The sequence below is a fragment of the Rutidosis leptorrhynchoides genome, chromosome 6, assembly GCF_046630445.1.
Source record: "Rutidosis leptorrhynchoides isolate AG116_Rl617_1_P2 chromosome 6, CSIRO_AGI_Rlap_v1, whole genome shotgun sequence".
Lineage (NCBI taxonomy): Eukaryota > Viridiplantae > Streptophyta > Magnoliopsida > Asterales > Asteraceae > Rutidosis > Rutidosis leptorrhynchoides.
Window position 1 is genome coordinate 425,683,916 of NC_092338.1, and position 12,674 is coordinate 425,696,589.

The 12,674-nt window shown below is 34.8% G+C and overlaps 3 protein-coding genes across 3 annotated transcripts; 2 read left to right on the top strand and 1 right to left on the bottom strand.

The window, feature by feature from the left end:
* Positions 1 to 2,453: 2,453 nt before the first annotated feature.
* On the top strand, positions 2,454 to 3,152 carry LOC139855196 (uncharacterized). The gene has a single exon (XM_071844438.1). It carries the CDS (start codon positions 2,454 to 2,456, stop codon positions 3,150 to 3,152), a length of 699 nt encoding a protein of 232 aa, XP_071700539.1.
* Positions 3,153 to 3,234: 82 nt separating this feature from the next.
* On the top strand, positions 3,235 to 5,937 carry LOC139855197 (uncharacterized). The gene is made up of 4 exons (XM_071844439.1): positions 3,235 to 3,243; positions 3,300 to 3,895; positions 4,393 to 4,559; positions 4,919 to 5,937. Exons 1-4 carry the CDS (start codon positions 3,235 to 3,237, stop codon positions 5,935 to 5,937), a joined length of 1,791 nt encoding a protein of 596 aa, XP_071700540.1.
* Positions 5,938 to 6,569: 632 nt separating this feature from the next.
* On the bottom strand, positions 6,570 to 7,888 carry LOC139855198 (class V chitinase CHIT5-like). Its single transcript, XM_071844440.1, has 2 exons — positions 7,884 to 7,888; positions 6,570 to 7,695 (listed from the first exon to the last, which is right to left on the bottom strand). Exons 1-2 carry the CDS (start codon positions 7,886 to 7,888, stop codon positions 6,570 to 6,572), a joined length of 1,131 nt encoding a protein of 376 aa, XP_071700541.1.
* Between the last annotated feature and the right edge of the window lie 4,786 nt (positions 7,889 to 12,674).

Genomic DNA, 12,674 nt, shown 5'->3' on the forward strand with positions numbered 1-12,674 from the left:
ATGAACAGATTAGAAGTTATAATCAATTGAATTTTCGATATTTTTATTAAAAATGATTATTATTATTGTCTTTTTTATCGTCGTTCTAGTTTTATCTTATTATTATCATTATTATTATCTTTATCAATAAAAGAGATTTATCATTAAAAATTGTTATTTTTTTTTATTATTACTATCGTTATTATCGTTAAAGTTATAATTAGTATTATTATTATTATTATCCAATTATTATTATTATTATTATTAGTATTATTATTATTATCATTATTAATATATATATCATTATTTAAAAATGGTTATTGTTATTGTTATTATTATTATTATTATTACTATATTATCATTAAGATAATTATTAGTATTACCGTTAATAATATTATAGTAACTATCATTATTAATATTAGTGTAATTAAAACAAATATTTGTAACACCTAATTATTTTGATTACTATTATTATCATTATTATGAACACGATATAAAAGACGATTAAAAGCTATTAAACGAAACGATTAGGAAATAATGAGTAAGAGTATCATGATGAAATTAAAATATCATAAGATATTGATTTAGATAAAATTATCGTTCTTATTATTTTTATCATTACTATTATTATTAAAAGTATCGTTAGTATTAAAATTATCATTTTAACAAAAAATATCATTTTAATAGAAATGTCATTGTTACTATAAAATATCATTATTATTATTATTATTTTAAATAGAATTATTATTTTAAAGATAATATTAAAAATTATCGTAAATATTAAAGTTATCATAATTAGAATTATCGTTTTATTATAATGTCATCTTAGTAATTATAAATATTGATATTTTTATAATAATTATTATTATTACAAAATAATATGACTTTTACTTACTATCATTATAGATATTATTTTATCAAATAAATATGTGAAACAAACATATTTTACTACGTGTAATAACTTACTTTAATAATACCTATCATATTATCTTTATGATATTAAATGAACCCTATAAATTTTATTACTTAATATATATAAAAGTATATTTTATTACATAAATTTAATATAAAATTTTATTTATTAATAAATAAATTATATTATTACTCTAATAAATCTTTTAAAAATATTTAAAAATATAAAACAACGATATTTAAACTATATATTAATCATGTATAGATTTTCGGAAATTATTTTGAGTCAAATTTACTTTTGTTGACTTTTGCATATTAGTCTCGAGCATTAGGATTGTGGTACACTATGACTTGACCTAATTTGTTAGACAAATATTGACCAACACATAATTATATATAATTAATTTAGGTTCGTGAATCCGAGGCCAACCTTGCACGTGTTCAATGACGTTATATGTATTTTTACTACGAAATACATTATGGTGAGTTTCATTATTCCCTTTTTATATACATTTTTGGACTGAGAATGCATGCAAATGCTTTATTAACTGTTTTACAATATTTATATGCGAGAGTTTCATTTGCTCTCTTTTTACTCATTACATTTTTGGGCTGAGAATACATGCAAAATGCTTTATTAACTATTTTACAATATTTATATGCATGAGTTTTATTACTCCCCTTTTTAAATGCTTTTGCAATATATATTTTTGGGACTGAGAATGCATGCGCTTTTATAAATGTTTTATGAAATAGACACAAGTAATTGAAACTACATTATATGGTTGAATGATCGAAATCGAATATGCCCCTTTTTATTAAGTCTGGTAATCTAAGAATTAGGGAACAGACACCCTAATTAACGCGAACTCTAAAGATAGATCTATTGGGCCTAACAAACCCCATCCAAAGTACCGGATGCTTTAGTACTTCGAAATTTATATCATGTCCGAAGGAGGATCCCGGAATGATAGGGGATATTCTTATATGTATTTAGTTAATGTCGGTTACCAGGTGTTCATCATATGAATGATTATTTTTGTCTCTATGCATGGGACGTATATTTATGAGAACTGAAAATGAAATTCTTGTGGTCTATTAAAATGATGGAAATAAATTATTATGATAAACTAATGAATTCACCAACCTTTTGGTTGACACTTTAAAGCATGTTTATTCTCAGGTGTTAAATAAATCTTCCGCTGTGCATTTGCTCATTTTAAAGATATTACTTGGAGTCTTTCATAGCATATTTCGAAGAACATTGCATTCGAGTCATTGAGTTCATCAAAGATTATTATTAAATCAATTTATAGTTGGATAATGGATATTATGAAATGGTATACATGCCTGTCAATTTTCAATGTAAAGAAAGTTTGTCTTTTAAAAACGAATGCAATGTTTGTAAAATGTATCATATAGAGGTCAAATACCTCGCAATGTAATCAACTATTGTGAATCGTTTATAATGTATATGAACGGGTCCTTTCAGGAAAGATGTAGGTACGGAGCTTATACTGGTGAATACATATGGACCTCAAAATGACAGCGAAAAAAAGCAAATGTGGGCCGACTTATCCGATATCCTGAGATATTCGAACGCTATGTGGGCCATTTTCGGGGATTTCAATGAAGTTAGATTTAATTCCGAAAGAAAGAACACTGAATTCTGTGAAAGACGATCAAAACTTTTCAACGATTTTATCAAAGAAAACTCCCTCCTCGATCTCCCTTTAGGGGGTAGAACATACACACGGATCAGCGACAACGGTAGAAAGTTTAGCAAGCTTGATCGATTCTTAGTTTCCGAAAACTTCATACAACAATGGACGAACGTAAATGTCTTGGTCCTTGACAAGAAACATACAGATCATTGCCCCCTAATCTTAAAGGATGGTGACATTGATTTTGGGCCAAAACCTGTTAAAGTCTTTGACGATTGGTTGAATCACACGGAATCACACAATATCATTAAGTCTGCTTGGAACATACATGTTAACAGCAATAGACCCGACATGATCTTTCGAGAGAAATTGAAAAAAGTGAAACAGGAACTTAGAAAATGGTTTTCTACTTCTCATGACAAGATGAAAATTGAAATCGAAGATTTAACGAAAAGCGTGAATGATTGGGAACGAAAAGCCGAGGAATGTGATCTTAGTGAAGAACAATATCAGATTTGGGCGAAGGATCGAGAACTTCTTTTTCAAAAAGAAAAAACACATGTAGAGATGCTCAAACAAAAAGCTAGATATAAATAGGCGCTAGAAGGAGACGAAAACAGCAAATTTTTCCACTCTTACATTCGCCGGAGGCACCAAAAAAATAACATTCACGGGATTAATGCTGCAGGTATTTGGACTTCCGATCCTAAGAAAATAAAAACTGAAGCTTTTAATTTTTTTCAGGGTCTCTTCAATAAAAATAATTCGGAAGGATGGATGCTTAATGAGTGGGACGGCTCGAAATTGGAAGATCATATGGCCGTTGCATTGGAAGTTTCTTTTACAGAATGCGAAGTGATCGAGGCAATCAAAGGGTGTGGAAAAAACAAAGCACCAGGACCTGATGGCTTTAACATCAAGTTCTATTCGAAATTCTGGGACATCATCAAAGGAGACCTAATAAGAGCAATCAACTGGTTCTGGGAAACAGGTCAAATCTCAAACGGATGTAACGCTTCGTTCATCACCCTCATTCCCAAGGTTAAAGACCCTCTTAATTTCTCTAACTTTCGTCCTATTAGCCTCATCGGTAGCTATTATAAAATGCTTTCAAAAATGCTATCAAATAGAATCAGGAAAATAATCCCGAGGCTAATAGGCGATGAGCAAAGCGCTTTTATTTCGAATAGATACATTTTGGACGGAGTTCTCATTGCCCTTGAAACTATCGATGATCTCAAATCTAGAAATCAAAAAAGTTTTATTTTTAAAGTAGATTTCGAAAAAGCCTTTGATTGTCTAGATTGGGACTTCCTTAGTTCCATAATGAGATCTATGGGGTTTGGTTCCAAATGGGTAAAATGGATTCAATCGTGTCTAGGGTCGACCTCTATCTCGGTTTTAATTAACGGATCACCAACTGACCAATTTTTTCCAAAAGAGGAGTTAGGCAAGGAGATCCTATCTCTCCGTTCCTTTTTATTATTGCGGGTGAAGGTTTAAACCACCTCTTAAAAGTTGCAACCAGTAAAAGTTTGATAAATGGTGTCAAAATTGGAACTGATAAGGTCGTCGTTTCTCACCTTCAATACGCTGACAACACCATTATTTTTGGCAATTGGAATAAGGTAGAAGTTAGGAATATTTTGAAAATCCTAAAATGTTTCGAAGATCTATCGGGACTTAAAATTAATCTTTGCAAAAGTTGTGTTTATGGAATCGGCACCTCTAATATCAAATTAACTAATTTAGCCACTTGGTTCGGATGTAAAGAAGGTTCATTTCCTTTCCACTACCTAGGTTTGCCAATAGGTGCTAATCTAAAATGATATAATAGTTGGTCACCTGTTTTTGATAAGTTTAAAAAGAGACTTGCCGATTGGAAAGCAAAATCCATCTCGTATGGGGGTCGTCTAACTCTCATCAAAGCGGTCTTAAGTAGCCTTCCACAATACTATTTCTCTCTTTTCAAGGCTCCGGTAAGCGTGATAAAAGATCTTGAAGGTTTGCGTCGGGATTTTTTTTGGGCGGGTAGAGTGAGGAAAGGAAAATGGCTTGGGTCAAATGGGATCAAATACTATTGCCACTCGAATTCGGCGGTCTAAATGTTTGCTCCCTAAAATTAAAAAATCTATCCCTCCTATCAAAATGGTGGTGGCGATTTTTATCCAACGAGAACTCGTTTTGGGTTCGCATAATTAAAAGCATTTATGGGAAACATGGCGGGTTGGGTTGTTTTTCAAACATTGACAAACAAAACTTAAAAAAGCTCTCGGGCCGCACTTGGTCTAATATCATTAGCATTGGTCAACCCCTAACCAAGTTAGGGTGTAATTTATCTAACTCGTTTGTTAAGGATGTAGGTTCGGGCCGTGACACTTCTTTTTGGAATGACAAGTGGATCGGTGACTCCCCATTGCGTGTTAAGTCTCCAAGGCTTTTCAGGCTGGAGGTCGATAAAAGTGCCTCTGTTGCGAACCGAATCAACTTGGACCATTCTGTTCCTGCAGCCGCAATTAATACAGATTTTGCCCCCTCAACTGCGTCTCCAAACAGTGCAGCTCCTGCCTCCCCTGATCCCGCTGACGCTGCAAATTTTCCACCCTTTTTGACCAAAGTTACAACTACATCGGTTCGGGTAATAACTCTAAACTGGGCATGGTATACACAACCCAAATGGCGGGCTGTTGATGAACTCATGGAGCTCATAAACCTGATCAAACATCACTCGTTTTCGAATAATGATACTTCCTCGTGGTCTTGGATACATGACGTCAGTGGCATCTTTACCACCAACTCGTGTATGCAACTTCTAAATTCGCTCTCTATACCTTCCCAAATTCCAGCGGGCCGCACTATCCAAAACCCTTTCGTCCCACAAAAAATAGAGATTTTCTTATGGAGGGCGAAACAAAACAAACTACCCGTAAGATTTGAACTTGATAAAAAAGGAATCGATTTGCATTCTACAAGATGCTCGGTGTGTGACGACGATATTGAAACTCTTCATCATACTTTACTATCGTGTAATAATTCAATCGACATTTGGAACGGCATCCGAACTTGGTGGAATCTTAATCAAATAAACTTTTCACGTATCCAGGATCTCGAATTATGCAATAATAGTCAATTAAATTCCACGTTAGGGAAGACTTTCTGGCAAGCTGTTGTTTGGATCACATGTTATCATATTTGGCTTAACCGTAATGATCGAGTTTTTGGTAGAAATTTCCTTAGCTCAACAAAAATTATCTCTGACATTCAAACAAGAAGCTTCGAATGGATCAATAGTCGGTGGAAGAAAGGAAATCTTGATTGGTTAAAATGGACCACGAACCCGAGATACTTCGATGGTATAGCCACAAAAGAAGGAATCGGTTAGCGCAGGTTTTTTATGCCGGAATCTTTCGTTTTCTTCTTGTCTCGGGGCTAAGTGGGGTATGGCCCGGATGCTTTGTCGCTGCCTTGGTACAGCACTGTGTCTAGTCTATTCCCCAGCTTGTCGTTACAAGTTGTCCCCGTTATCTTGTTTAGTAAACGAAAGATGATGGCTTTTTCCTGGTTTCATCTTGCTAATCATTCCTTCTTGTATAGTTAGTCTCCGGTTTCTTTTATTTCTTCATGTTTGTATTAATTTAGCTAGTCGGGTTCTCTTATTTTTTTCTAGTTTCCATTGTATTTATTTTATCTCTCATGTTGTATCTCCTTTTATAATTATCAATAAAGTTTGTTGGCCTTTCAAAAAAAAAAAAAAAAAAACATATGAAAATTTTAATATAAATAAATCTAAGAAATCGATGAAATCGTTCATCGATGTATGTATTGTAATTATATAAATATAGCGCGAAATTTTCTACACAATGTGTGATCTCTCTTGCTCATTATTACACAATAATAATATTGAACAAAATAAATTTCCACACAAATAATAATAAACCACAACTGCACTGAAGCAACATTATTTGTGTTATGTTAACACATAAACACTCACACATAGACGTAAAAACACACTTATTATGAACCCAACCATGTTGCTGAAGCTGTTGTTGGAAGTTCCCATGTCAAATCTTGACCAAATGCCCAAAAGAAGTACCCACGCAAGCCTTGAGCTCGTGCATATCTTACCTTTAACGCAATCGAAACTTTATTATCGTACGAGATCCATGTTTTCCCCGAGTAAGAATAGCATGATACCCTAACAGGATCGAACACTTCAGTTGCTTGGTTGACCTTATTAAACTCAACGACTTCAGAATACGATAATTCACCATCATCTCCAGGACCAGGGCGGGGGGCAGGGGACCCGACATCGTGGATGTTTGGGTTTTCGAGTGACCATGTTCGGCCGTAGAACGGTAGTCCAAGCACGATCTGTTTAGCAGTCATACCTTTATCAATCCAAGCCTTTACACCAAAATTTGTGTTGGCATTGCTATTTGGGTCATATAGTGCTGAATGCAAGCCAGTGACTGTTGACCAACCACTACCATAATAATCGTAACACATTATATTAATCCAGTCAAGAGATCGACTCATCTCATGGACAGGGTAGGTTAGAGGACCATCGTTCATCAAGACAGGTGCATAATTAACAGCTGCGGTTAATATAAGTCGAACCATACATGTGGTTTTGGCTTCCTTTTCAAGGCTTGCACGCAGTTCCTTAAACAACAAACCTAGGTTCTTCATATCTGTCTGTTTCTGTTGAAATTCCCAATCAATGTCGATCCCATCAAACTTGAAACGTCTAGCTACTTTGATAGCAGACTTAATAAATTTGGCTCGAGAAGCCTTTTGACTTGCCATTCTAGAAAAGATTCCTGAAATATTAACATTGCCGCCCCCGATGGATAGCATAGTCTTAATACGTGGATTCCAACGACTCTTCTCCTTTACAAGCCCTTTTAGTTTCGCTATATCGCCCTCTTCGAATTTAGCGATTGTATAATTAGGAGATGGTATAGCAAATGCATAGTAAATGTGAGTGAAGCTGGATGTATGTTGGCTAATGTTAGCCGCGGTTACTTCTGTGTACGAAGGCCAATACCCAGCCCTGACTCCTTGATCCGTAGCGGAAGTACTAAAGGGAATGTTGAACATAGTCAACAAACAGAGCCACACAGTGGCGCATTTGATGAATCTGTTTGATGGGAGAAAAATTATCAAAAAGTTAAATTATTGTCATAATATTAACTACTCGCAATACTTTTTTCGATGTGGTGTGTGAGTTTGTGTTTGTGAATTTGAAATTAATCAGTAATGAATATGAATATGAATATATAAATAAATGAGATTAAAACATTAGGAGAGTGCACATATAATAGATACCTCATTACTTTCAAGTTATAGGTCTGACAAACGGTGAACTATAATCTCCGACTGATATTGGACCTGCACCATTGCATCGTAATGTTATTATTGTTTCAATAGAATCAGAAAACAAAGATAAACAAACAGACTAATTAATTAGAGCTAAATCTTACTGTAAGATGCAACAAGAATATGTACGGAAGTGATTGCTACAACTACTCCTTATATAGCTACAATGTGACTTTCAAAAACTTATTTTATTTCCTATATATACTAAACTGTCCACAATGAAATAACCAGATTGCTCCAACTTTACTCTTCGTTAGCTTGTGACGTCATACTGACCGTCAGTCTTTTTAGTTGTTATTTATATTTTTCTTGATTGTTCTTCAAGCATTGTAGTTGATTATCGCACGAATATTTGTTTTCACATGTTCCAAATTGCAACTCAGTTATCTATGTGCAAAACCTTTTTAAGATATCCAAGGATTATACAAATCACAAAGATCAAAACCACCCTTATGCTAATCACAAATAAACACTTGAGAAAATTTACTAAAAATGATTAATATGGAAAATTCAAAACCAACACTGGGCATAGATCTCATTTGTGTAGTGTCTAGGGGCGGACCTAGTATATTCCTAGTGGTAACACGGAACACCGGTGAAATATGCGATTTAGTAGAAAATGTTTTGAGTTTTTAACTAGTGATACCAGTGAATAGTGTAAATTTTTTGGGTGACACCGTTGAAATAAATCATCTAGTAGAAAATTATGTAGGTCTTTAACGAATGACACGGACTACTATTCTTAGATCCGCCACTGTTAATGTCTATTCCTTTTTTTTTTAACGGCGATTTTTTGGCATCAGTAGCTCATTTATTTCAACGATCATTTCCATTTTGAATATATGTACTAATGGTGAAAATTTGTTGTCGGGAGCTTAAACCAGAAAAATGTCATGATAAATACGAAACTTGGCCTGTATCAGATGTTTAAGCTTATGGGCACTTGAAAAATCTGGAAATATAAACTACGCCCACCCGCCTGGTACATCATGACTTGACAGTTGACAACCTGGTACAATGGTACTTCTCAAGTGAAATAACCAGCAGCCGGCTACAGATTAAAAAAAGATTGTTGCACTTTACCAAAAATGGCCAGGTCCGGGTCAGCAGCCGGGTTACTTTGCTATTACAGTTACATCTCATATTTAAATGCCGCTGATTATTATTATTATTATTATCTCATAATAATTTGAAAATCGGCTGACCATGTGAAATAATTACGGAGGATAACACAATTAGGGGTAACCACGTGTTGGAGCAGCTCTGACTTGGTCATGGGCTTTGACCCAGTTTTATGGAACGTTCATGCATGATGGTTCCGTGGTTATCCAATTAAGTTGCTAATAATGTGGATCATGAGTTTTAGAAGTTATTTTCTTTTAATGACTGTTAAAGATAGTTGATGCATTTTATTTATGTATACGTGTAACGAAATTGGTTGTTTGTGATTGTTGAATTACTTGGAGTACGTTTAATTAATGAACATTGATATCCAGGTTTAACAATTACTTCTTTCACGTAAATTATTGATTTAGTCTTTCAAGATTCATGCAAGTGTGTGCTAGTGTTTGAGTGTATTTTGTTATCTGTTTTCTTTCATATGTTTGTATACTGTAACATCCCAATGTTCACATGCGAAAAAAACCGTTCGTTGTTTAAGCATCATACTCTGTATTATCATAGGCAACAAATCAATTAACAAGATATATATCCAACATCTAGGGTTATTGGCCTAGATAAACATAATTAATTAGCTAATGATCAATTGATTAACCATAAACAAAGTAATATTCATTAGAGAATTCGTAGCCAAAAGAACAAGAATTAACCAAGAAAAGCAATTGTTCGTCAATGTTTCGTGACCAACGAGTATTTCCGTAATGATTAGAGTGGTGATTGGTAGCCTTTGAAATCCATGAAAAGGTCTCCAAAATCGTCCAATGTTGCAGAGAATAAAAGTTAAAAGGTAATCAGGGTTTAAAAACCAAGTTCAGGCAACCCATAGTACTAACTTAAAAAGTAACAAACTACCAGTTACGTATATGGTACATATTATTGAATGGCATGAACAGCATCAATTATGAATGAGCAAAAAAGCTAAATTTTAAATATTGTGTTTTTGGTGCAAGCCAATTGAAAATCTCATGTTAAAACTTATAATCAGAGCATATGCATTTCTTTCTTTGTAGACATAAAGCCTGAAAAACAACACATACAGAAAATGAAAAAAGGAAGACACAAGCAAAACATCAAAAATAACAATCTAAGTTTACCAATTTAGTTGCTGGTTGGTTTCAAATTGCTAATTTTTTTTTTTTTTCCTCTTTCAGCAGTATGGATCACCCGGGTGACTTAACAACCTACGCGTTTATCTCCCTACAGTTGCATAACATGTCTCCAACTGTTGCCTAGGAGGAAACTCGGCCCAATCCTAGGCATGAGCTGTAAAACCCCTAGTGCCCCTGCAACGCGAAGTGCGGAAGACACCCGGGTGGAATTCAAGGGTAAAGGGGCAACCTTGTGTGCAATCCTGCATCCCACGGGAGTCGAACTCCTGATCTCTCGTTAAGAGAAGGAGGCCACTACAACATGAACTACAACACAAGGGTTAATATGTTCTTGATTTATGGTTTTTTTTTTTTTTTTAAAGTACAATTATCATTACCAATGAGAAATTTACTTCCGCCTCGGCGTGGGGAAGGCTTGTCGAATGCGGAGATCCAAAGGAGACCAGTTTCAAGCCTCACTAGCTACATCTTGAGGCCTAGTCTATCAAAAAAATAAAATAAATGGGGATCCAACCATCCAAGCACTTAAAAAGAAGGATTAGAAGACAACGTTATTATACTTGTTTTGATATTGTCTGCAATCTATTGTAATAGTGCAAACCAAAGTCCCACATCGGTCATGGGATAAAACAAATGTATGTATATAAGTCTAAGGGGAAGTCCCTCTATTACCAATTGGTTTTAGAAAAGGATGGACTCTTGAGCTTATATTACAGGACATTGTGTGTGGGCTATACGATCCTTTCAAGTGGTATCAGAGCCAGGTTCCGATCCTTACAAGTGACAGTATTTTCGGTGATGAAGACAGTAAATGTTCGTCAAGGTGGAGATTGTTGGACAGTAGTCCATATTTGACTAACATTTAAATGTGATAAACATGTGGTTGTTAGAAATTGTCCAAGAGAAATTTGATTTTGCATCATCAAGAGTTGTTGGCAACTTGTATGCATGAATATATTCATGTATAAATAGGTGATCTTGCAGAGAAGAAAATAACATCCACAAAAATGTAATCACAAAGGAAAAACATAGTTGATAGAGTTTATCAACGGAGTGTGTTTATTTGTGAGGGTATCACAAAGTAGATAGGGAGTTGATCAGTAACATCAACGGGAACCCTTCTTTAAGAGTTTTATTCTTGTAAGGATCGTATAGCCCACACACAATGTCCTGTAATATAAGCCCAAGAGTCCATCCTTTTCTAAAACCAAATGGTAATAGAGGGACTTCCCCTTAGACTTATATACATACATTTATTTTATCCCATGACCGATGTGGGACTTTGGTTTGCACCATTACAAACCTCCCCTCAAACCTAAGTCCATCTAGGCCTCCCCTCCAACGATAGTCCGGATCCAACCTTTACCGCCGCCAACTCGGAACTCTCAACCTGGTGGGTAGGGCAGGGAGATTTCGATACAAGGCTTCCAGGATCAACTCATCGTGCCAGGGTCCCCTCGAACGAGAGCTGGGTCCACTCATCGCTGCTCAAGACCGAGGGGTGCGCCACGTCGCTGCGTGCACTCAGGGGTGCGCCCTACTGCGCCGTCCACCACATCGGGGCTATGGCCCAGCTCTGATACCACTTGTTATGAGTATGAGAGGATCGCTGAAATGTCCCGTTCTTATTGATTAAAAACGTTCCATATTAATTGATTTTGTTGCGAGGTTTTGACCTCTATATGAGACGTTTTTCAAAGACTGCATTCATTTTAAAACAAACCATAACCTTTATTTCATCAATAAAGGTTTAAAAAGCTTTACGTAGATTATCAAATAATGATAATCTAAAATATCCTGTTTACACACGACCATTACATAATGGTTTACAATACAAATATGTTACAACAAAATAAGTTTCTTGAATGCAGTTTTTACACAATATCATACAAGCATGGACTCCAAATCTCGTCCTTATTTAAGTATGCGATAGCGGAAGCTCTTAATAATCACCTGAGAATAAACATGCTTAAAACGTCAACAAAAATGTTGGTGAGTTATAGGTTTAACCTATATATATCAAATCATAATAATAGACCACAAGATTTCATATTTCAATACACATCCCATACATAGAGATAAAAATCATTCATATGGTGAACACCTGGTAACCGACATTAACAAGATGCATATATTAGAATATCCCCATCATTCCGGGACACCCTTCGGATATGATATAAATTTCGAAGTACTAAAGCATCCGGTACTTTGGATGGGGTTTGTTAGGCCCAATAGATCTATCTTTAGGATTCGCGTCAATTAGGGTGTCTGTTCCCTAATTCTTAGATTACCAGACTTAATAAAAAGGGGCATATTCGATTTTGATAATTCAACCATAGAATGTAGTTTCACGTACTTGTGTCTATTTTGTAAATCATTTATAAAACCTGCATGTATTCTCATCCCAAAAATATTAGATTTTAAAAGTGGGACTATAACTCACTTTCACAGA